The following is a 23705-nucleotide window of genomic DNA, read 5'->3' as shown; positions in this document are numbered from 1 at the left end:
GTGAAAGATTTCTTCCCAAACATTCATGTTTATCAACTTATTTAAATTGATACCACTGGGCATCTGAAATAAACAAATTAAAGTCTTAATATTTGTATCTAAAAAGCTCAAAACCAAAGGTATTTCCCCTCCAACTGTCTGGGTCTTTCATACTATACAATGCGTGGCACTGTTGATCAGAGATAGTGTCATGGCTGCAGAAAAGGAGGAAGTCATGGACGGATTGTCTACGGAGTCTCTGTGGGTGGAAGTTAGGAACAGGAAAGGGTCAATAACTACTTTTTTTTTTATATATAGACCACCCAACAGTAACAGGGACATCAAGGAACAGATAGGGAGACAGCTCCTGGAAAGGTGTAATAACAATAGGGTTGCTGTGGTGGGAATTTTAATTTCCCAAATATCGATTGGCATCTCCCTGGAGCGAGTTTAGATGGGATGGAGTTTGTTAGGTGTGTTCAGGAAGGTTTCTTGACACAATATGTAGATAAGCCTATAAGAGGAGAGGCTGTACTTGATCTGGTATTGGGAAATGAACCTAGTCAGGTGTCGGGTCTCTCAATGGGAGAGCATTTTGGAGATAGTGATGACAACTCTATCTCCTTTACCATAGCATTGGAGAGAGATAGGAGCAGACAAATTAGGAAAGCATTTAATTGGAGTAAGGGGAAATATGAGGCTATCAGGCAGGAACTTGAAAGCGTAAATTTGGAACAGATATTCTCAGGGAAATGTACAGAAGAAATGTGGCAAATGTTCAGGGGATATTTGTGTGGAGTTCTGCACAGGTACATTCAAATGAGACAGGGAAATGATGGTAGGGTACAGGAAACGTGGTGTACAAAGACTGTTGAAAATCTAATCAAGAAAAAAAGCTGATGAAAGGTTCAAAAAACGAGGTAGTGATAGAGATGTAGAAGATTATAAGGCTAGCAGGAAGGAGCTTAAGAATAAAATTAGGAGAGCCAGAAGGGGCCAAGAGAAGGCCTTGGCGAGCAGGATTAAGGAAAACCCCAAGGCTTTCTACAAGTATGTGAAGAGCAAGAGGATAAGATGTGAAAGAACAGGACCAACTAAGTGCAACAGTGGAAAAGTGTGCATGGAACAGGAGTAGATAGCAGAGGTACTTCATGAATACTTTGCTTCAGTATTCACTAAAGAAAAGGATCTTGGCAATTGTAGGGATGACTTACAGCGGACTGAAAAGCTTGAGCATGTAGATATTAAGAAAGAAGATGTGCTGGAGCTTTTGGAAAGCATCAAGTTGGATAAGTCACTGGGACTGGACAAGATGTACCCCAGGTGACTATGGGAGGCGAGGGAGGAGACTGCTGAGCCTCTGGCGTTGATCTTTGTATAATCAATGAGGACGGGAGAGGTTCCAGAGGATTGGAGAGTTGCGGATGTTGTTCCCTTATTCAAGAAAGGGACTAGAGATAGTTCAGGGAATTATAGACCAGTGAGTCTTACTTCAGTGGCTGGTAAGTTGATGGAGAAGATCCTGAGAGGCAGGATTTATGAACATTTGGAGAGGCATAAAATGATTAGGAATAGTCAGCATGGCTTTGTCAAAGGCAGGTCGTGCCTTACGAGCCTGATTGAATTTTTCTGAGGATGTGACTAAACACATTGATGAAGGTACAGCCATAGATGTAGTGTATATGGATTTCAGCAAGGCTTTGATAAGGTACCCCATATAAGGCTTATTGAGAAAGTAAGGTGGCATGGGATCCAAGGGGACATTGCATTGTGGATCCAGAACTGGTTTGCCCACAGAAGGCAAAGAGCGGTTGAAGATGGGTCATATTCTGCATGGAGGTCGGTGACCAGTTGTGTGCCTCAGGGGCCTTTTCTGGGACCCTTACTCTTCGTGATTTTTATAAATGACCTGGATGAGGAATTGGAGGGATGGGTTAGTAAATTTGCTGATGACACAAAGGTTGGAGGTGTTGTGGATAGTGTGGAGGGCTGTCAGAGGTTACAGTGGGACAAAGATAGGATGCAAACCTGGGCTGAGAAGTGGCAGATGCAGTTCAACCACTCTGTGGTTAAGAAGGCATACAGTGCATTGGCCTTCATCAATCGTGGGATTGAGTTTAGGAGCAGAGAAGTAATATTGCAGCTATATAGGACCCTGGTCAGACCCCACTTGGAGTACTGTGCTCAGTTCTGGTCGTCTCACTACAGGAAGGACGTGGAAACTATAGAAAGGGTGCAGAGGAGATTTACAAGGATGTTGCCTGGATTGGGGAACATGCTTTATGAGAATAGGTTGAGTGAACTTGGCCTTTTTGGCCTTGGAGAGATGGAGGATGGGAGGTGACCTGATAGAGGTATATAAGATGATGAGAGGCATTGATTGTGCAGGGATAGTCAGAGACTTTTTCCGGGCTGAAATGGCTAGCACGAGAGGGCACAATTTTAAGGTGCTTTTAAGAAGATACGGAGGAGATGTCAGGGGTATAGCACGAGAGGGCACAATTTTAAGGTGCTTTTAAGAAGATACGGAGGAGATGTCAGGGGTATGTTTTTTTTGTTGCTTTTTTTTTTACACAGAGGTGAGTACGTGGAATGGGCTGCCAGCGATGGTGGTGGAGGTAGATATGATAGGATCTTTTGAGAGACTCCTGGATAGGTACATGGAGCTTAGAAAAATAGAGGGCTATGGGTAACCCTAGGTAATTTCTAAGGTAAGGACATGTTCGGCACAACTTTGTGGGCCGAAGGGCCTGTATTGTTCTGTATTTTCCTATGTTTCTAATTCACCCTCCCCCCCCCCCCGAACTGCATACACCCATTTGTAGGAGAACAACTCTTGCTTGTATAATGTTTCCTTTTAAATTTGGCTCAATATTTTCAGGATAAAGTTAGGAGGCAGTGAAATGAAGCAACACAGAAGTGTGTGTGCAAGAGGTATGATATATAGTAAGAACAGAGTTAATTACAGGCAGAACTTGCAGGGAGTGGGAATACTTCAAGTATGAATGATATTGGGTTCCAGCAAAACCTCGTGGAGGAAAAGTATGGAATTGAGGGCATTTGAGAACAAAAAAAATGTAAATGGGGCAGTCTGATTGTCCACTTGCAATTATTGCTGGTAATAATAAAATTTCCATAAGACTCCAAGGAAAAGGCTGCCTACCTTGCAATCCCATTCCATTTCAATAGAGACTGCTGCTATTATACTGAACTCTTATAAAACTCAAGAATCAGTAAAATCTCCAGAGTCCTAGGTTGGCAGATGGCTCCCACTATTGTGAATGACAATTTGTGTTGGTGCTCAATGAACACTGGAGCAGCTCAGTAATTTTTAAGATTGAGCCTTATATTCCCTCTGTGCATTTATGCAATCTTCCAAATAAGTAGATGCTTGGTCTTCTGTGGTATGGAATTGTATCTTAAACATAAGCTTGTGTAGTGTTTTTTCACTGTCTATAGCTACATTGAAGATTCCTCTGCAGTGAGGTCTACAACTTTTATAAACTCTGCAGCTGCACCAATACCACATGCCATTGCTAACAAGTATATAACTGGTGGCTTTGCTTTAATATTTGCACAAGTCTAACCTGCCTAACAGTTATTGAGGGACCTGAACATTGAAGGTTAATTGAAGTATCAGTTTCTTTCTTTACAGAGAAAGAGAGTGAAAGCCTGCTAGTGCAGGGCAATTTCAGTTATTAGCTCTGAGTGGACATGCTGCTAAACGTTTTTTTTCAGGAACCATGAGGCAGCACTTTATAGATACCAAGGCTGTTTAGGGGCAGAGCAAAACAAAATAGTCACAACAGACAACACACATCAAAGTTACTGGTGAACGCAGCAGGCCAGGCAGCATTTCCAGGAAGAGGTGCAGTCGACATTTCAGGCCGGGACCCTTCGTCAGGACTAACTGAAGGAAGAGTGAGTAAGGGTTTTGAAAGTTGGAGGGGGAGGGGGAGATCCAAAATGATAGGAGAAGACAGGAGGGGGAAGGATGGAGCCAAGTGCTGGACAGGTGATAGGCAAAAGGGATACGAGAGGATCATGGGACAGGAGTTCCGGGAAGGAAGACGGGGGGGCGGGGGACCCAGAGGATGGGCAAGGGGTATATTCAGAGGGACAGAGGGAGAAAAAGGAGAGTGAGAGAAAGAATGTGTGTATAAAAATAAGTAACAGATGGGGTACGAGGGGGAGGTGGGGCATTAGCGGAAGTTAGAGAAGTCGATGTTCATGCCATCAGGTTGGAGGCTACCCAGATAGAATATAAGGTGTTGTTCCTCCAACCTGAGTGTGACTTCATCTTTACAGTAGAGGAGGCCGTGGATAGACATGTCAGAATGGGAATGGGATGTGGAATTAAAATGTGTGGCCACTGGGAGATCCTGCTTTCTCTGGTGGACAGAGCGTAGGTGTTCAGCAAAGCGGTCTCCCAGTCTGCATCGGGTCTCGCCAATATATAAAAGGCCACATCGGGAGCACCAACAACAGTCACAACAGTCTTTTACTGCGGAGACTGGTTTCCCTATGGGAGGCTGTGCTCAAGGGCATATTGGAAGAAATACTCCAGATGATGCAGGCAGCTTGCTGGTGTTTGGAAGAAGTGTTCTGATAAACGGAGAGGCTCTGGCAGCATAATTTAGTGCATGTCCACTTTTTGAAAATAAATTGACTGCTGCTTAGAATTGTTACAATTGCTGGCAGTTGCTTACTTGTCAGTCTTATTTTTCACTTAATGAATGGTACTGGCTGTTGTATCTAAATAACTAAGTTTAAAATTATTGAACTCTATTTGAACCAAAACATTTTCACAATGCCTTAGAGAAGTATTTTACCGATGAAGTAGAGATGCAAATTTAATTATATAAAAAGATGCCAAAACACCAATATAAGAGCTTTTTCCATTGAAAAATTAATAAATCATCAAAACAAAGATTCTCAACTTGCTTGCCTTTTATGATACTGTTTCAAATAGATCATCAGTTCTGAAATGTTAACAATTTAGAATTAACTACAGTATAACATATCAGGGCGGCACACAGGAACCAAATATGACCAGGGGCTCTCTTAAATACTTAGCTTATATTAATATCTTCATGATAAAATGTCACAATGAACACTTTCAAAGTACAGGAAACCCGGAACTTTTAAAAAATATATAATTTTACTCTCCTTACCCTTGCCCGTCGTTCCACTTCCAATCTTTGCATGATAAGTGTTGTATCAACATCATCATCTTCTTCCTCTTCATCATCATCATCTTTTTCTTTCGACTCCTGTAACCGTTTCTGGAACTGCCATTCAAGCATAAGTTTACGAAGGCGATCATTCTCTTCAGATGTGCGATCAGGTTTGTTCTGTAGTTCCTGTATCTCTTTACTAAGCATTTCCAAAAGATGTTGCTGCTGCTGCTTCTCCATCTTTTCCTTTGCATCTCGTTTCCAGGGATCAGGTGAGAGACTATCACTTACAGGTAACTGTTCTTTGCTAATTGTTATATACTGCAGATCCCTGCGTTCAATTGTTCGAGGCTGTTGCTGAGGCTGAAGCTCACGAATCACTGTATCTTGAGACCGCGCTAAGTTTGCCATTTTTTCTGGCCTTGTTTGTTGAATTGAAGTGGTAATATGAACAGGTTGAGGTGGATTCACATGCAAAGGAGGTGGACCACGCATCTGGCCAATTTTCTTATCTTGCTCACGGCGTTTCCTGTCCCTTTCTTCCTCCAGCCGTGCCTTTTCTTTCTCATACCAGCGCTGTTGTTCTTCTCGCTTCCTGCGATCAACAGCAGAGCCTTGACTAGATACTTGTGAAGTTGGTGGGGGAGGTGGTGGAGGTGGTAGGGGTAGATCAGTGTGGGCATTATCAAAATCAATAGCGTAATGTACTGGCGGTGGTGGAGGGGGTGGTGGTGGCAACTGATTTTCTACTCGAATAGGTTGAGAAACAGCAATTGGAGTAGTTAGATTTGGAGCTGGAGTTTTCCAGCGTCCAGGTCCACTTTTCTGAGGAGCAATAACATTTGTTGGAAGAGGTTTTGAAGAGTAGCTCAAATGCTCCTGATTAGATGTACTGGAATCCACAGTTGAACCTTGATTAGCCCGCATATCCAATTTCCAATCCAAGTCCTTTCGGTATTCTGCTACCCTGCGGGGCAAGTCATCCTGCCTCATTTTTTCCTGGTGGAAAGCTTTCTCCTCATGCAATTCCTCTTGAGAACGAGTTCCACGCTGTTAGACAATTAAAAGTGATAAATGTTTACTTAACACTTAATATGCAGAACTGAAAATGTTTATTGTCTACTTTAGGCCAGTAAGATCATTAATTTTAAAGTTGCAAATGCTGTATTGAGGAAGTCCTGAAAAGAAACTTGTTCAAAATACTTCCCTAGTTGATCTGAAATGATGCAAATGCAAAACATCAAGCGAAACAACTTAATTCAATCTTAATAATCAAACCATTCTTTAATGCAAATAAGATCAGTAATGTTTTACTTTATCAATAACTATAAAAATGGTAGCAATCGACATTATAAATGAAAAAACGTTAAGTAGAGCCTAAATAATCTACTTCCCATGAGTCATGAGACACTTGATTTTTATTCATTACAGGACAAAAACACAGAATAAATAACATGCAAATTTTCTTCAGTTTCAAAGGAACAGTGTAAATGGGTTTGCTCTCAAAAATATGCTAAACTTCCAAACTTACTGTACATGGTATTAATGGAATGCAGTTACCTAATAAATAACACACTTTTCATACTTTACCTTTCCCATCCACCTGGCTTCACCTATCACCTTCCAGATATCCTCCTCCTCTCCCCACCCCCCCCTTTTCATTCTGGCATCTTCCCCCTTCCTTCAGTCTTATAGAAGGATCTTGGCCTAAAAATTCAATTGTTATTCATTTCTATAGATGCTGCCTGACCTGCTGAATTCATCCAGCATTTTGTGTGTTAAAAACTTTTGAGATTTTTCAGATATCTTAAGACATTGGAGGAAGTAATTCAGCCTGCTGAATATTTGTCAGCTCTTAGAGCACTTCCACTGGTCCTCTTCTCCCCTATATGCTCATAAACTGCCTCCAATTATCCCAGTGCACACCTACATTTGATTAATTTGTAGTAGCAATTAACCTAGCAGCACATTTTTGGGATGTCAAAAGAAACTAGAACCAAAGGAAAATTCTTGCAGTCATGGAGAACTTAAATTTCCACAAAGATGACATCTGAGGTCAGGTGTGAATTCTTGTTACTGTGTTATTACATTCAAAGAAATGTAGTTGAAGTGTTAAATTGCAAGAGATGCCTACAAATGAAAGAAAATTAAATTCTACAGAAGGAGCCTGGTAGTTCTGCCTGTGACAGTGGTCTGGAATCATTCACCCTATCATGTAGCCAAGGGTGGGGGGAGGGGAGAAAGAAAGAGTCAATTGCTTTTTATTTGGGGTTTGTAGCACTCAAGATTGCAACATTTGGTTTGATAAACTATTTGCTTTTAAATTTTAGCTTTTAACCTTTGAGCCATGCTGCCAAGCAACCTCTGGTGACTACAATTTAACCCTAACCTAATCACGGAACAATTGACAATGACCAATGACCTACCCAGTACGCCTTTGAACTGAGGGGAAACCAAAGCAATTGGGGAAAAACCTACAGAATTTTCTAGAGGAGGGTTTGGATTGGCTGGAACTGTCCTCATTGAAACCATAGGAGACAGACGAAATAAATCAAGTACAAAGAAAACCCATTTTTCTCTGGTAAGGTCAGAATAAGGGAACATAGACTTGAAAGTAAGTGAATTGAGGAACAACATTTCTCACTCAAGAGGAAGAGGTCTGTACCCGCTTCCTGATGGAGGCACAAGATTTACATATTTAAATAATACCTGGATACAGATGGCTGGGATTAAACTCAGAAATCTGACCCCCCCAAGCTGCAATACTGACTACCGTGGCGCCAACTGTATCCAGGTACAATTTAAATATGTATTTTTTTTTTGTAAATGTCCTCTGTATCCTCTGTTTTCACTTGCTTCTTGTAATTTGATGATAGAATTCTATGGCGTATTTTGCCTATAGTCTAATATTTAATGCAGTTCTAATGAAGCTCTTTGCTCTTGTATTCCATGCTTTATCCAAACAAGTGTATTAAACCATATTGCTGCTTCAAGAATCTGTGGCATGCACAGTAGCATTGCAGTTAGAGCAATCGCTTTATAGTGCCAGCAATCACCGATCGGGGTTCGATTCCCAAAGCCGGCTGTAAGACTTTGTACATTTTCCCCGGGGCGGCGCAGGTTTCCTCCAGATGCTCCTGCTCTCTCCAAAGACGTACGACTGGAGTTAGGGGTTGTAAGTTGTGAGTGTGCAATGTTGGTGCGAGAAGCATGACAACACTTACGAACTGCACCAGCACAATCATTGGACTGTTGGATGTTGACACGAAACAAAACATTTTTCTGTGTTTTGATGTACATGCGAGAAATAAAGCGAATCTAATCGGTGAATTGAACTTCAAGACGCTTGTGTTCTCTCTGCATAATTATGCATTTTACTTAGTGGCAACGTGAGAGAAATTGCCTTTAAACTCATGAGAGAGCATAGGCCATCAACTTTTTGCTGTTGATGTTTCTGTAGCAGGCAATTTCTTTTTTACGAGGTCAAGTTGCTAGCTCGACGCTCAACCCAGCACGGATGGAAAGCGTGCCACGGGAGCCGGCTGGATTCAAACTCGGGAGCCTTTGCTCCAAAGTCCGCTGCTGATGCCACTATGTCACCAGCCGGCTTAGATAGCAATGTACAACTAATTGTGTAGATTCTATTATTTATACAATTTCATCAAAATTCAATGGCATAATACAATGCAGAGATTAATGACAACGATAAACTATTCAACTAATGATCTAATGCTAACTTTATTCTATTACCATATAAAGCCAGTAATAACAGCATAAAAATTGCACTGTGAATTTGTACAATTCAAATTATTATTAACATTATTTCAATAACAAATGGCCTTACACCCACTCCTAGTATTTAAATAATGCATTATTTTATTTAGATTGTCTCAATTCCACGCATTACAAACTATTGGGCCTTAAGGCATCGTTGGCTTCCAAACTGTCTCAATGATTGCATACTTGTTGCTCCTGCAACAGTCTTCCAAAAATTTAGAGTGATGAGGGTTGCTAGGTAGGATGTTATAAATGTCAGAAATATGTCATATTTTTCTAAACATCTGTTTTATTGTAGAGTGCTCATACACTTCTGACAACCAAGTCCAACTCCTGGCCTTCTCATGTGGCTTAGCCTCTAAGCCTGGCGGAACTGTTTCTACTGACAGGAGAAGGGGCGAAGGCAGGTCCTGGCGCCTTAAAACCAGTGCTTCGGGTAGATGGAGCTCATCAGCCTGGGAAGGCAGTCCATCTAAGAGAGGGAAAACTCTGATTTAAAATCTCCGCTGCCTTGCGGCCATACCCACCCATGAGAAAGGCTTCAGGAGTAAACCCTGAGGACAAATCCGGAGCTGGAGTCCCTAAGGTAGTCCAACGTTGCCTTCAACCTTGTTCTGGCAATTCCTGCGATGACACTGGTGCCAAGCTGTATCGGCCCTTGCCCTTCCCTTGGATAACATCAGTGTCGTGGAGAGGGGATACTTGCTGCATGGGCAACTGCCAGTCTTCCATATAACCTTGCCCAGGCCTGCGCCATGAAGAGGATGCTCCAGCGTCACCTCACCGTGACGGCACAGAAGTAAGACTTTCCAGGTGCCAATCCATGGTCTCGTGAGACTAACGGATGCCACCAACCAACCCATACACTTCACTGCAAACATTTACATGACCATTAAAATATTTTGTTTTATTTTTCAATTTCAAGATGTGCTAAATGTGAAAAGTAAACTGTACACAACCACACCATCACAGTAAACACTCACTGCATCTCAAATATTTCCTGCACCTATTTAGTGAAACAGAGGCATTATTCATTTAAATACATCATGAAATGGCCCTTCTGACCCAATGACCTGCTCTATCCAGCAACTATAGTCTAACCTCAGGACAATTTACTAACCAGTACGTCCTCGGACCGTGGGAAGAAACTGGTGCACCCAGAAGAAACCTACTTGGTCACAGGGAAAGTGTAAACTCTTTACAGACCATGCTGGAACTGAACTCTGAACTCTGCAACCCCAAACTGTAATAATCATCATCATCAGGTGCTATGCCCAGTTTCAGCTTTAACTGCCATGGCCCACACACTCTTGTTTCAGGTCAAGTGGATCAATTCATTGGTATTCATTTCCAGTTCTCTGGCTGCTGTCTCCATCATCATTTATCTTTGTCTTCCTCTTGTTTTCTTCCCTTCAGTCTTATCCATGACTACCGTGCATTCTAACTCCTCTTTCCTAATCACATGTCCAATGAAGTTACGTTGCCTTTTCATGATCTCATACATTTCTCTTCTTGTGTTTGCTCTGTTCATGACATCCTCGTCAGATATTCGTTTCGTCCATGATATTCTTTGCATCCTCCTCAAAAACCACATCTCTGCTGCTACAATTCGTTTCCTCATGTTACTAGATATTGTCCAACATTCTGAGCCATATAACTAGAAAAACATAACATTTCAGTACTCTGAGGCGGGTTGTCATGCCTAGTTTAATATCGGTCAGTGTACTCTTCATTCTCGTAGAGGTGTCTTTTGCCATCCCTATTCTTCTTTTGATGTCCATGTCGCACCTGCTATCTGATCTCACCCAGCTTCCTAAGTAGCAAAAGTTCTGTACTTGTTTTATGTCTTCCCCGTTTATTCTCAGCCTGCAGATAGGATTCTCCTTCTTCTTGGGTATCACCATACAGTTTGTCTTTTTGCAATTGATAGATAGACCCACTTTTGCACTTTCTTCAACAATTATATCAATTAAGTTTTGTAGTTCTTCCTCCGTACTTGCAATTAACAGTGTCATCTGCATATCTGAAATTATTGATGTTTTCACCGCTAACTTTGATTCCCAAGATGTCTCTTATATTTTGCAATATTGTTTCACTGTACACATTAAATAAATCAGAGGAGAAAGCACACCTTTGTCTAATGCCTCTCTTGATTTTCGTAAACTGACTCACTTCTCCATCTATTCTTAGTGGCAGTTTGTTCACAGTACAGATTTCTGATTAGGTGGAGGTCTTTCAAATCTAGATCGAGTTTTTTGTAATATTTCAAATAACTTATTGTGCTTCACTTTATCAAATGCTTTTGTGTAGTCAATCAAACAAACAAATTTTTTTGCACTTGAATAGTTCGTTCTGATAGTATCCTTAACATCAATATTGTGCTTCTTATACCTTTGTCTTTCACAAAACCACGTTGTTCTTCACCTATTTCAGCTTGCATCTTACTTTTAGCTCTTGTCATCAAAATTCTCAGTATCTTGGTGATATGACTCATTAAACTTATGGTCCTATGTAATTCACATTCTATTGCTCCAGGTTTCTTAGGAAGAGTGATAAAAAAATGATTTTTTCATCTCTTCTGGTAATATTCCAGTCTCATAAATGTCATTAGTTAAATCAGTAAGTTTTTCAATTCCATAATCTTCAAGGGCGATAATTAGTTCTATTACTAATTCATCAGGACCTGCTGCCTTTCCTTTCTTCATCTTACTTATTGCATTACGAACATCAGATTTTAAAATACTTGGACCTTCAATGTTTTTCTTAATTTCTGGTTTTTTGCCTCGATCATCTTCAAACAATTCCTGAATATACTCAGTCCATCTGTTTATAACCTCATCTTTTTCCATGATAATGGTACCATCCTTTGCTCTCAAACATCCACCTGAAGAACAGAGGAGCTTTTTGCCAGTGATATTCTTGATTTGTTAATGTAATCTTTTTGGATCAGTAATAGGGATTCTTCCTATTTGCTCACATTCCTGGTTTCACCATCCTTCTTTGGCTTTTTGACATAAGCCTTCAACTTTTTTATCTAAGGACTTATATTCTATAGGATTTGCCTTTCTTCCATTAGATTTTTGATTTCATCTGTCATTCATTTATTCTTTGTGCTTTTTTCTTTTTTAGGAATCGCTGACTTTGCTGATTCTACCAAGGCATCCTTTCCAGTGTTAAATTTCATTTCTACATGATTGCTATCAGCTTCAACAGATTCTATTTCTAGACTTTGAAATCTATTCCTTACTTCAATTGTAAATTTTTGTCTTAAGTTTTCTTCTTTAATTAATTGCGAGTAGTCAAGGGACTGTTCAGGCTTTTGCTTCTTTAGCTTTTTAAGTTTTACTTTTACATGACATATTACTGGGTTATGGTCACTATTACAGTCTGCACCTGGATATGTTTTGCATTGAGTCACTGAGTTTATAAATCTTTGGTTTATAGTAATAAAGTCAATTTGATTTCTGGTGTTATCACCTGGAGTTTTCCAGGTCCACAAGTGTCTTGGATGGTTTTTAAAGTAGGCATTCATAATGATCTGATTATTCATCTTGCACCATTCTACCCATTTCTCACCTCTTTCATTTCTTTCCCCAGTCCAAATTTTCCTATGGTATTTCCAACAGCACCTTGTCCTACTTTAGCATTTAAATCTCCCATGACAATATCTTGAGATTTGCATCCATCCTTTGCTTGTTCAAGCTCTTCATAGAATTTATCTATATCCTCATTTGTTCCATCTGTTGTTGGCGCATATACCTATATAACTGCTAAATCAAATGGTTGTCCTCTGAATCTAACAAGGAGCACTCTTTCTGACATTGCCCAATGTCCTAAAACACCTTTTGCCATGTTTTCATCCATAAGAATTCCTACTCCATTAGTATAGGATGTTCCACAAGAATAAATTAGTGTTTTATTTCTATTCTGATATGTTCCAGCACCTATCCAACGAACTTCGCTAATTCCCATGATGTTAATCTTTAGCCTTTCCATTTCATTTATCACATTGTCCAATCTTCCTGCTTGATATAGGGTTCTTACATTCCAAGTGGCAATAATTTTCTTTTGTGTTCCTTGAATTTTATGAGCTTGAGGGCGGTCGGGGATCCCCTGCTGAACAGAATCAACCCTACCGAGCGAAATATCTTCAGAATTGTCTTGAAGATTCTCTTGATGCTGTTGTTGTGTCATACATTTTGTGAGTTTGACCATGGTTTTCTTAGCAAATAGATTCTATGAAACCTAGTATCTAGCAACGGTGGTTTGCTATTGCCTACCGTTGGGCGAACTAAAGAAATCGCCATTTCTCTTCCCAAATGTTCATCCGCCTGTACTATAGCCGTTAATATTTGAGGTCCTAGCTCATCTGCCTTCTCTATCTCAAGTTCAGTTACTGAACCTGTTGGATCTACCGTTGGCCTTCGCTTGTATCCTGAGCAGGTACCCTTGCAGGTGCTACCGTTCTAGGTCAGAGCAGCCCTGGGAGCAATGAATGACTAAGGGGTAACACCACTTTCCCCAAAGCTCTGAAAGTCCCCAATCAGAGCCACATCACCAGTTGCAGTTTAGAGTCATACCCAGGACAAACTGTAATAGTGTTGTGATAACCACTACACTACTGTGCTGTCCACATGATTAAGACATACTGCCTAAACACCTGCTACCAACAAAGGATGTAGATGGGAAAACTAAATTAATAATAGCAAGCACCTCTGTGGATGATACTGGAGAACTAAAACAGCACTAGAAATGTTTTCCTACTTTTTAAAAACTTGGAACACAGGATTCTGGAGAACCAAATTGCTCACTTTCAGATACCTATTATGTATTGCAAAATTTCACGTACCTCAGTACAACCAAATTATTCCAACACAATGCATCCATGGTGGTTCTTAGCAGAGAAATCACATTAGTCTCATACCTCGTTTTATTGTCTGGTCATCACCACTCCCTCACAAGCTCACCTTTTTTTTAATCCATTCAACATATCCAACTCAAAAAAGAACCTGAACTATAGCAGTAGAGTTTAATTATCAATCTGTTAACTGTGAGATGGTCAGCGTCACAAGGACAGTTTGTCAAAAAACAAACACTGCCAATTTGAATTGGAACAGGCATTTGCATCACACTGTTACACTGTGTTACATACCCTGTGGGCATCCTGTGACTGTCTTATGAGCATGATATGGTCTTGTGGAGGTCACATGATTTTTATTTTCCTGCCAGTGAGGTCACATGATGACCTGTTCTCAACAGGAGACCCCTGGTGTGATGCAGTTTTTTTTCATAGTTCTGTGTTAGATCGTCAGTTACTTCATTATGCTGCGTATTTGTCATGACGCAGTTTCGTTTTCAAACAGTTTTCCTTTCTATTTTAAGGTGCAAAGATTGCTGCTGGCAGTTTCACCAAGTGCTGCCATGTTTGTGTGTTGCATCTATAATTTCCCCTTTTCAGCAGTATTGGAGAGTGAAGACTTTATTCAAGGACGGGAACCTGAAGGATCGGAATAAAGTTGGAGTCGTTCAGCAGCTTCATAAGGGATCAACCTTATTGAGGATTCGTTCATAATATAGTGACCTGTATCTGAGATAACTCCTGCAAAAGCAGGGAAGCTGTGCAGTGTTCACTCACCAGGAAAAGGTCAGTTCCTTTAAGCCGCATAATTTCCTTTGTCGTGAATCCTTTGGAGAATCAGCAGTAATGTCTTTATGGAATACTGACTACTTTATGGAATCTCCAGACCCGGAGTTATTAGTGAGTGCAAAAAAAAAAGGTGATGTATCCGAGATTGCTAGAAGGTTGGATCTTAAAGGAATTACGAAGGTTACAACAAAGCCCGTAATTCAGAGAAAAATCGCAGATCACTATATAAATTCTGGACATTTTGATGAAGGTATGTTTCCAATGAGTAAACTGGAGATGCAGTTACATATCGAACAGATAAAGTTAGAGCAATTTAAAGTGAAAGCAGCAGTTAAAGAAGAAGATAAACAGAGGAAGTTTGAGCTAGCAATGGAGAAATTAAAGTCCAAGAATCAGGCTTTTGGTTCTAGGAAACAGTTTGTAGCAAGTCGAGAAGTTCTTTTGGCTCCTCCATTTAATAAGACAGAAGTGGATAAATATTTCCAACATTTTGAAATTGTTGCTCTGATTTCAGGGTGGCCAAAAGATAAATGGCCAGTGATGTTACAAAGTATAATTAGAGGTAAGGCATAAGTTTATACAGCTTTAACTGCTGAGCAAGCCCTTGATTATGGTACTGTGAAGCAGCATATATTGAAAGTGTATGATCTGGTTCCAGAAGCTTATAGAGAAAGATTCAGAAATTTTAAGAAATCTGTGGAAAAAACTTATGTGAAATTTGCCTGCGAGAAATCTGTGTGTTTTGAGAGATGGGTTTCCTCTAAAAATGTAAATGGGGAGTATAATAAATTAAAAGAGTTGATTTTATTGGAGGAATTTAAAAGGAGCATTCCTGTTGAAGTAAAGACATATTTAAATGAGAGGGACACTGCTACATTGCAGGAGGCTGCTAAATTAGCTGATGAGTATGCTTTAATTCATAAGAGTAAATTTTCTCCGGGTAGAACTTCTAAAAGGAAAAATAGCACAGAGAGTCAAGTAAACCAGAAATTAAATCTGAAGTTAATGAGAAAGGTAAGGATGAAGGGAGAGGTGTGAAGGAAAGACATTTGGGTCCTATTTGTAATTATTTTAAGAAATCTGGACATGTAATAGCTAACTGTTTTTGAGTGAAAAAGAAAGAGAAGGAAGCAGTCCCAGATGCTTGTGTGCAGCATATTGAAACACCTGTAAATCCACAGAGTTCGATAAATAAGTTTTTATAAATAAGTAAATAAATAAATAAATAAGTAAGTTTTGTTGGAGTCTGACCCAAGTTAAGAGGGGATGAACATTTTATCACAAAGGGATTTGTATCTTTGCAAGAGGGATCCACTCCTGTGCCAATAAAAAATACTCAGGGATACTGGAGCTTCTCAATCACTTATATTGGACAGTGTTCGAAAGTTTAGCGATGAGTCTGACATCTGTGAGGTAAACTATATACGAGGAGTTGGGAATGCCCTTATGCCGGCACATTTGCAAAAGTAAATTTAAGGTCAGGGTTAGTTACAAGGCCTGTTAAAGTAGGACTACAACCCAGTTTACCCGTGAATGGTGTTTCTCTATTGTTAGGAAATGACTTAGCAGATGGACAAGTTTTTCCTGAAGTGCATTTGATAATAGAGCCCATATCTGAGGAACCACAGGTGGATTCTAACACGGATTCCTCCTGTGTGGCAACCCGAGCTATGGCTAAAAAATTGATGTGCAAGATGGGTCTGTTATCCATGACTGTTCAACTCGGGATTCAAATTTTGAGTATGTGTCAGAAGCTTTCTTACCTTCATTGTTTGAACAAGAATATTGTAGTAAGTCTGACCATGAAGATTTGCCGTTAGCTCGGAAGGAGATGATAGCAGAGCAGGGTAGAGATCCTGAGATTATCAAAGGACCAAGCTCTTCCAGATAGTGAAACTGAGGAAGTGCCAGTAGGATATTATTTTGAAAAGGGAGTATTAATGAGGAAGTCATTCCTACACTTGCAGGAATTGTAGGAGATCATCTACAATTCCTGCAAGTGAGGAATGGGACGTTAATCACCAGGTAGTAGTTCCTAAAGTTTATCGAAATGAGATTTTAACTATGGCTCATAGTATGCCTTTGGATGGCCATCAAGGCGTAAAGAAAACTATGAACAAGGTTTTTAAACATTTTTACTGGCCCAGTTTAAGAAAAGATGTAGCAACATTTTGCAGAATGTGTCGTACTTATCAAATTGTGGGTAAACCTAATCAAGTTACTCCAGGCCAGGCAGCATCTATAGGAAGAGGTACAGTCGACATTTCGGGCCGAGACCCTTCGTCAGGTGTTTGCGTTTTTAAATTCACTACTGCATGCTGCGTTCACTAGTGTTGCTTGAAATTCCAGCATCTGCAGATTTCCTCGTGTTCAAGTTACTCCACTGCAACTGATTCCAGCATTTAGTGAACCATTTTCCAAAATTATTATAGACTGTGTAGGCTTATTGCCAAAAACTAAAGCAGGACATCAATATTTGCTGACCATCATGTGCACAGCGTCGAGGTTTCCTGAGGCCATACCACTCAGGAATATAACGGCTAAAACTGTAATAAAGGCTCTTATAATATTCTTTACTTGTTTTGGCTTACCTAAGTAAATACAATCTGATCAAGATAGTAATTCTATGGCTGGATTGTTTCAGCAGGTAGTTTATAAACTGGCAGCAAAACAGATTACCTCGTCTGCATATCATCCAGAATCGCAAGGTGTCTTGGAGAGGTTCCATTCTACCCCTAAAATTATGATTAGGACATATTGTGTGGAAAATGAAAATGACTGGGATGAGGGCGTACATTTACTACTTTTTGTAGTACAGAAGGCAGTGCAAGAATCGTCAGGTTTTAGTCCTTTTGAATTTGTGTTCAGGCATAGAGTTCGAGTACCTTTGGCTTTGTTGAAAGAACAGTGGATTAATAAAGAGGTACACACTAATTTGTTGGATTATGTTTTAAAATTTAAAGATTACATAAAGGTTGTAGCTTAGCCAAGGAAAATCTAAAATCGGCTCAGGAGAAAATGAGGACTTAGTATGATAAGGAGCTAGAATAAGGTCATTTAAGCCTGGAGATAAGGTTGGTTCTTTTCCCGGTGCAAATGAACCTGTTACAAGCTAAATTTCATGGTCCTTATGAGACTAAATCTAAAGTGAATGATGTGGATTATGTGATAAAAACCCCAGATCGAAGAAAGCCAACACAGCTGTGTCATATAAATATCATAAAACCGTATTATGCGAAACAGTCTGCTACTATGACTGTTGTGGTCAATAATAATGAATCTGATCCCACTGGGAGCTTAATGGATGATTCATCTGAAACTTATTTTAAACCCAACATTATTTCTGCCAGATTACCAAACCCAACAATTCTGGAAAATATTGGAGAAATTAGCTCATTTACAGCCAGAGCAGAGGCAGCAGATGAAACAGCTGATTTTTAAATATAGGGATTTATTTCCAGACGTTCCCCTCTTCCTTCAGTTAGTCCTGACGAAGGGTCTCGGCCTGAAACGTCGACTGCGCCTCTTCCTATAGATGCTGCTTGGCCTGCTGCGTTCACCAGCAACTTTGATGTATGTTGCTTGAATTTCCAGTATCTGCAGAATTCCTGTTGTTTGCCTAAAAGAACCACAGTAGCTTTACACGATGTAGATGTTGGAGATGCCAAACCCATAAAACAACATCCGTATCGGATGAACAGGGAAAAATGTGAACTTGTTGAACAAGAAGTTAAGTATATGTTAGAGAATAATATTATTATTAGACCTTCTAATTCGAATTGGAGCTCACTGTGTGTTATGGTGCCTAAGCTAGACAATAGTATTTGGTTTTGTACAGATTACAGGAAGGTAAATGCTGTGACAAAAACTGATGCGTATCCAATCCCTGGAGTGGATGATTGTGTGGATAAAGTTGGACAAGCAAAGTTCCTTACAAAGATTGATCTGTTAAAAGATTATTGGTGTGCTCCATTGACGGATAGAGGTAGAGAGATTTCTGCATTTGTAAGCCATCCGGGTTGTATGAATATGATGTTCTTCCCTTTGAGATGAAGAATGCACCAGGTACTTTCCAGCGGATGACTAATACTGTGATTCATGGGTTAAAAGATACAGGTGCCTATACTGATGGTTTAGTTACAGGAAATGATACTGGGAAAGCACATATTACTGTGGTGGAGAAACTATTTGAAAGGCTTTCAAAAGCTAACAACTATTAACTTAGGTAAGAGTGAATTTGGTCATGCCACGGTGACCTACCTTGGTTATGTTGTAGGTCCGAGCTCAGTTAAAGAAAACGGTTAAGGAAATAAATCAAACACCAATTCAGCAACAAAGTTTGATGTTATAGGAGTATAATATTTTGATAACTCATATTAAAGGTAAAGAGAATGTGATCGCTCACTGTCTATCTAGATGTTAAATATACAATGTAAAATTTTTTTTGGGTGTTATTTTAACATTTGTAACACTTCTACTGTATATTAGTTTGCAAGATGCTGTATGATAATACTGTGTATAATAGGAATGTTGTAGATTTTATACATTCGTTTTTTTTGTGTAAACAGTTGTTAAAATTTTGCTCCTAAAAGACCAAAATTTTCTTTTTTGGAGGGAGGTGTTACATACCCTGTGGGGATCTTGTGACCGTCTTATGAGCATGATATAATGGTCTTGCGGAGGTCACATGATGTAATTTTCATGCCAGTGTGAGGTCATATGATGACCTGTTCTCAACAGGTATAAAGCAGACCTCTGGTGTGATGCAGTTTTTTTTCCAGTTTAGTTCTATGTTAGTTCGTCAGTTACTCCGTTATGCTGTGCATTTGTCATGACGCAGTTTTGCTTTAAAACAAAGTTTTCCTTTCTATTTTAAGGTGCAAAGATTGGTGCTGGCAATTTCACCAAGTGCTGCCATGTTTGTGTGTTGCATCTATAATTTCCCCTTTTCAGCAGTATTGGAGAGTGAAGACTTTATTAAAGGACGGGAACCTGAAGGATTGGAATAAAGTTGAAGTCATTCGGCGGCTTTATAAGGGATCGATCTTATTGAGGATTCGTTCATAATATAGTGACCTGTATCCAAGATAACTCCTGCAAAAATAGGGAAGTTGCCAGGAAAAAGTCAGTTCCTTTAAGCCGTATTATTTCCTTCGTCGTGAATCCTTTGGAGAATCAGCAGTAATGTCACGTCTTCGAAGAAATCCGTTTCAAGAGAAGTCTCTCCTTATTCACTGCATAAATCATTTGGACTTTCAAATTTACCATTTTAAAGACTGGGCTCAAATTTACCACCTTAAGAACTGTTTTCGCATTTACCCTTTTAAGAATTGTCCCAGAGCTGCCGTATAGCAGTTAACTTCCGGTTATGTAAGTTGTTTGAATACTTTTCGCTATTTGTTGAGCAGAGTTTACTAAATGTTCGTTTGTTTTTATGAAACCTGCCTCAATTCGTAATTCATTGTTGCTGATCATGTGACAACTGGCATACTAAAACTTTTTCTTTGTCAAGGTTTAAACACATTTAAAGCAGGTTCCTGAGTGGGAAAAGCTACAGGCCACAGCTTCTCCCAATCGCCCTGGCAGATACAAGCTCTAATGAAAATCTATTAATCTAAAGTGATTATTTTATCATATTCTTGTGCTTCAAGAATCTTGGCAAGAATCAATTCTGCTATTCTTCTTATGCTTTAATCCTAGAAGTAATGAATTATTCTGAGGAAAATCACTAAACCAAGCAATAACAGTCCTGCAAATAGGCCAAAATCAGCAAAACAGAAGATTAAACTAGAATGAAACAACAAGATCCTTACCAAGTTTTTTAAAAAACTCACAATCAATACCTCATTCATAGTATTCACAGCATTCTGGAAATGCCAAGCTTGTTTATATTTCATGCCTTTCACTAATTACTGCAAGACAGTTTTTATTCATAAGGTCCTGTAATATTTTCATATTTCCAAATAGGAATCTTTTATAGTCCATCCATAGAATGCCATTTTTAAAATAGCTGCTAATGATTTGCCTATATGTGAAAAATTGCCAAATTAATGAGTTACCATAAACGTATAAAAGGTAGAGTGTCATATTAAATTCAATAGTTAAGCACATATTCTATCGCTGATTTTTTTTAAGGATAGTTTGTTTTTAAACAAAGCATTATGGACAATGTTTAATCAAATTAAATCTCTATAGGAGGAAGCTTGCATTGCTAGTCTTAAGTTGTAATTTACCCTGCCAATCACTTTATTAGGTAACCGTGCAAACCTGAAATACAATTCTTCATATACTTTTCAAAATCTGCTTTGGATGATTTCTTTCATTTAGGTATTACCTACAGAGTATTGTGTCAGCAGTCCTACCTGTGCAGTGCTAGTAAAGGGCTGATCCTGCATTACTGCCCTCTCATCATAGTGATGCCATTGACCAGGAACTGGACTCACTCGATCTTGGGATCTCGACGTTGGGAAGGTAAAGTAATCTCTAGTATACGTTTGTGTGGGAATTGGATACGCTTCAGGTCTTGTGGGCAATAATTGCTCCTAAAAGCAAAATTAGCAATTTAATTAAATCAATAAACATTATTGACAGCTTCAATTGAAACATCAATAATTTAGAAGCTGAGAGGCACAGACAAGATATAAAGTCAATTACGTGAAAATCTGCAGATGCTGGAAATCCAAGCAACAGACAGAAAATGCTGGCGGAGTTCAGCAAGCCAGGTAGTATCTATGGAAAAGAGTAGCAGTCGATGTTTTGGGCACAGACCCTTCAGCAGAAGGGTTTACTCTTTTCCAATCAATGCTGCCTGGCCTGCTGAATTCCTCCAGCATTTTGTGAGATGCTTAGACAGTCAATTAACACAGTACTCAACTAAAGCAGGCTATATGAACTACTTTAAAAATACTTGCTTTAGTAATTATTTTAACGATTATCATTTAGTTATAGCAGAGCAAAAGTTTATATTCATTTTATCCAGGAATATCGGGCTGCTAAGTATGTAGTATAGAATGGATTCAAATAATTAAGTGAAAACCAGAAAGAAACAATGTAAAACCTAGTGATTAAAACTAATACTTGTAATATTTACAGATTAAGTAGCAAATTCTTATGCATACAAACCTCAGCACAGAGGTTCCCAGTAGAGACAGACTGAATTTTGGAGGTAGGTGCAGTAGAATAAACAGGTTTTGCCCCAGGACTTGGAGGTTGGTCTTTTCACCAAAAATAGAAATAAAGTAATTACAAGTTACATTATTACAAGAATATTTTAATTAGAAACTTCTATATAATTGGTTTGAAAATTATACTTAAAAGGAGAATGAATTGAAAAGCTTTTGCCTCAGCTTTGTAGCAACACTGGACAAGCGTACAGGTTACAATGTTAAATTTTACTCCACTGATGATTTTAATTGCCCAAAAATTTAAGTGCAAATAATCTATGTATCATGTTCTTCAACTTCAGTACAGAAAATTGGCTGAAATTTCATTTCAAGATTCATATCAATGCAAAACCAAGACATTGAAATATAGTCCCATTAAAGTACATTTGCCATATTAAAAAAAATCAAGAAAAATGTTGGTTAAACAATTTTTTTGTTGTTGGCTTCTTTCAAAAAAGACAAATCAAGCAAATTCCAGAACAGTCACCTTACCCCATTTCCTAAAGGTTGTCCCTAGGTTAGGATAGTTTATAACCAGATAGTTCTCAAGACAGAATTTCAGCAATGAATCTAGTTCCAGACTGAATATGCCTACAGACCCACGAGCCAGTAAATCCATGCTAATAGTTTCTCAAATGTTAGTCATATATACAGGCTATACACAAATTGGGAGGGAGGGAGTCTATTTTCTTTGAGGAAAATCGTGATTTTAATGCCTGCCAAATTACCTGCCCTACATTGAAAATAGTCTGAAGATCTTTACAATCAGAGCACTATGTCAGCCTCCCTCCCAATTGTTAAAGTCATCCCAGCCCTTGAAAATTGACTCCAAATTCTAGGAAGACTTATGGAATCAGCTGAAATAGACCTGATTACTACAGCACATTCCTTCATTTGATGAATCAGTGCTCCTTCATGGAGATACAATACATTGAAAAAAAACACAAAGTTACAAGGGGCTTGTGAACCCTTTGCAATTACTTGCATTAATTACTCACAAAATGTGGTCTGTCCTTACACATCTGGAGAAGAAGGATGGTTATGTGAGAATGCTGTTCTTGGACTGCAGTACAGCATTCAACACTACAATTTCATCCAGACTCTACAGGAAGCTCAGGGACCTTGGCCTTGACCCTGCCAGGTGTAGCTGGATCCTGGAGTTCTCATCAGGTCGTAAGAGTGGGCTCCCTCACCTCCATCCCTCTGACTCTCAACACAGGAGCCCCTCAGGGCTGTGTACGAAGTCCCCTCCTTTCCTTCCTGTATACCCATGACTGTGTCGCCACCCACAGCTCCAATCTGCTAATTAAATTTGGTGACAACATTACATTGATTGGCCTAATCTCAAACAGTAACAAGGTGGCCTACAGGAAAGAAGTCATCTCTCTGACACAGTGGTGTCTAGAAAACAACCTCTCCCTCTATGTCGTAAAAACAAAGGAGCTGGTTGTGGATTACAGGATGAATGGAGACAGGCTAATCCCTATGAACATCAATGGATCTGGGGTTGAGAGGGTAAACAGCTTCAAGTTCTTCGGCATCCACATCACCGAGGACCTCACGTGGTCTGTACACACCAGCTGTGTAGTGAAAAAGGCACAACAGCACCTCTTTCACCTCAGATGGTTGAGGAAGTTTGGTATGGGCCCCCAAATCCCAAGAACTTTCTATAGGGGCACAACTGGGAGCATCCTGACTAGCTGCATCACTGCCTGGTATGAGAACCGTACCTCCCTTAGTCGCAGGATTCTGCAGAGAGTGGTGCAGACAGCCCAACACATCTGTAGTTGTGAACTTCCCTGATTTAGGACATTTATAAAGACAGGTGTGAAAAAAGGGCCCGAAGGATCATTGGGAACCCCAGTCACCCCAACCACAATCTATTCCAGCTGTTACCATCCGGGAAACAGTACCGCAGCACAAAGCCAGGACCAACAGGCTCTGGGACAGCTTCTTCCACCA

The 23705-nt window shown here is 39.6% G+C and overlaps 1 protein-coding gene across 6 annotated transcripts in view; it reads right to left on the bottom strand.

Moving 5' to 3' along the window:
- afdna (afadin, adherens junction formation factor a) overlaps window positions 1–23705 on the bottom strand; it is a 216550-nt gene that overhangs the window by 22764 nt on the left and 170081 nt on the right. For all 6 annotated transcript variants that reach the window (XM_063056597.1, XM_063056601.1, XM_063056602.1 and 3 more), the window contains 3 exons: window positions 21703–21794; window positions 20943–21122; window positions 5154–6206 (listed from right to left, as the gene is read on the bottom strand). In XM_063056597.1, coding sequence (XP_062912667.1) covers window positions 5154–6206; window positions 20943–21122; window positions 21703–21794 — 1325 coding nt within the window. The remainder of the gene's footprint in view (window positions 1–5153; window positions 6207–20942; window positions 21123–21702; window positions 21795–23705) is intronic.

Source organism: Mobula hypostoma, chromosome 8, assembly GCF_963921235.1.
Source record: "Mobula hypostoma chromosome 8, sMobHyp1.1, whole genome shotgun sequence".
Lineage (NCBI taxonomy): Eukaryota > Metazoa > Chordata > Chondrichthyes > Myliobatiformes > Myliobatidae > Mobula > Mobula hypostoma.
This window is presented reverse-complemented; position numbering and strand designations above follow the sequence as displayed.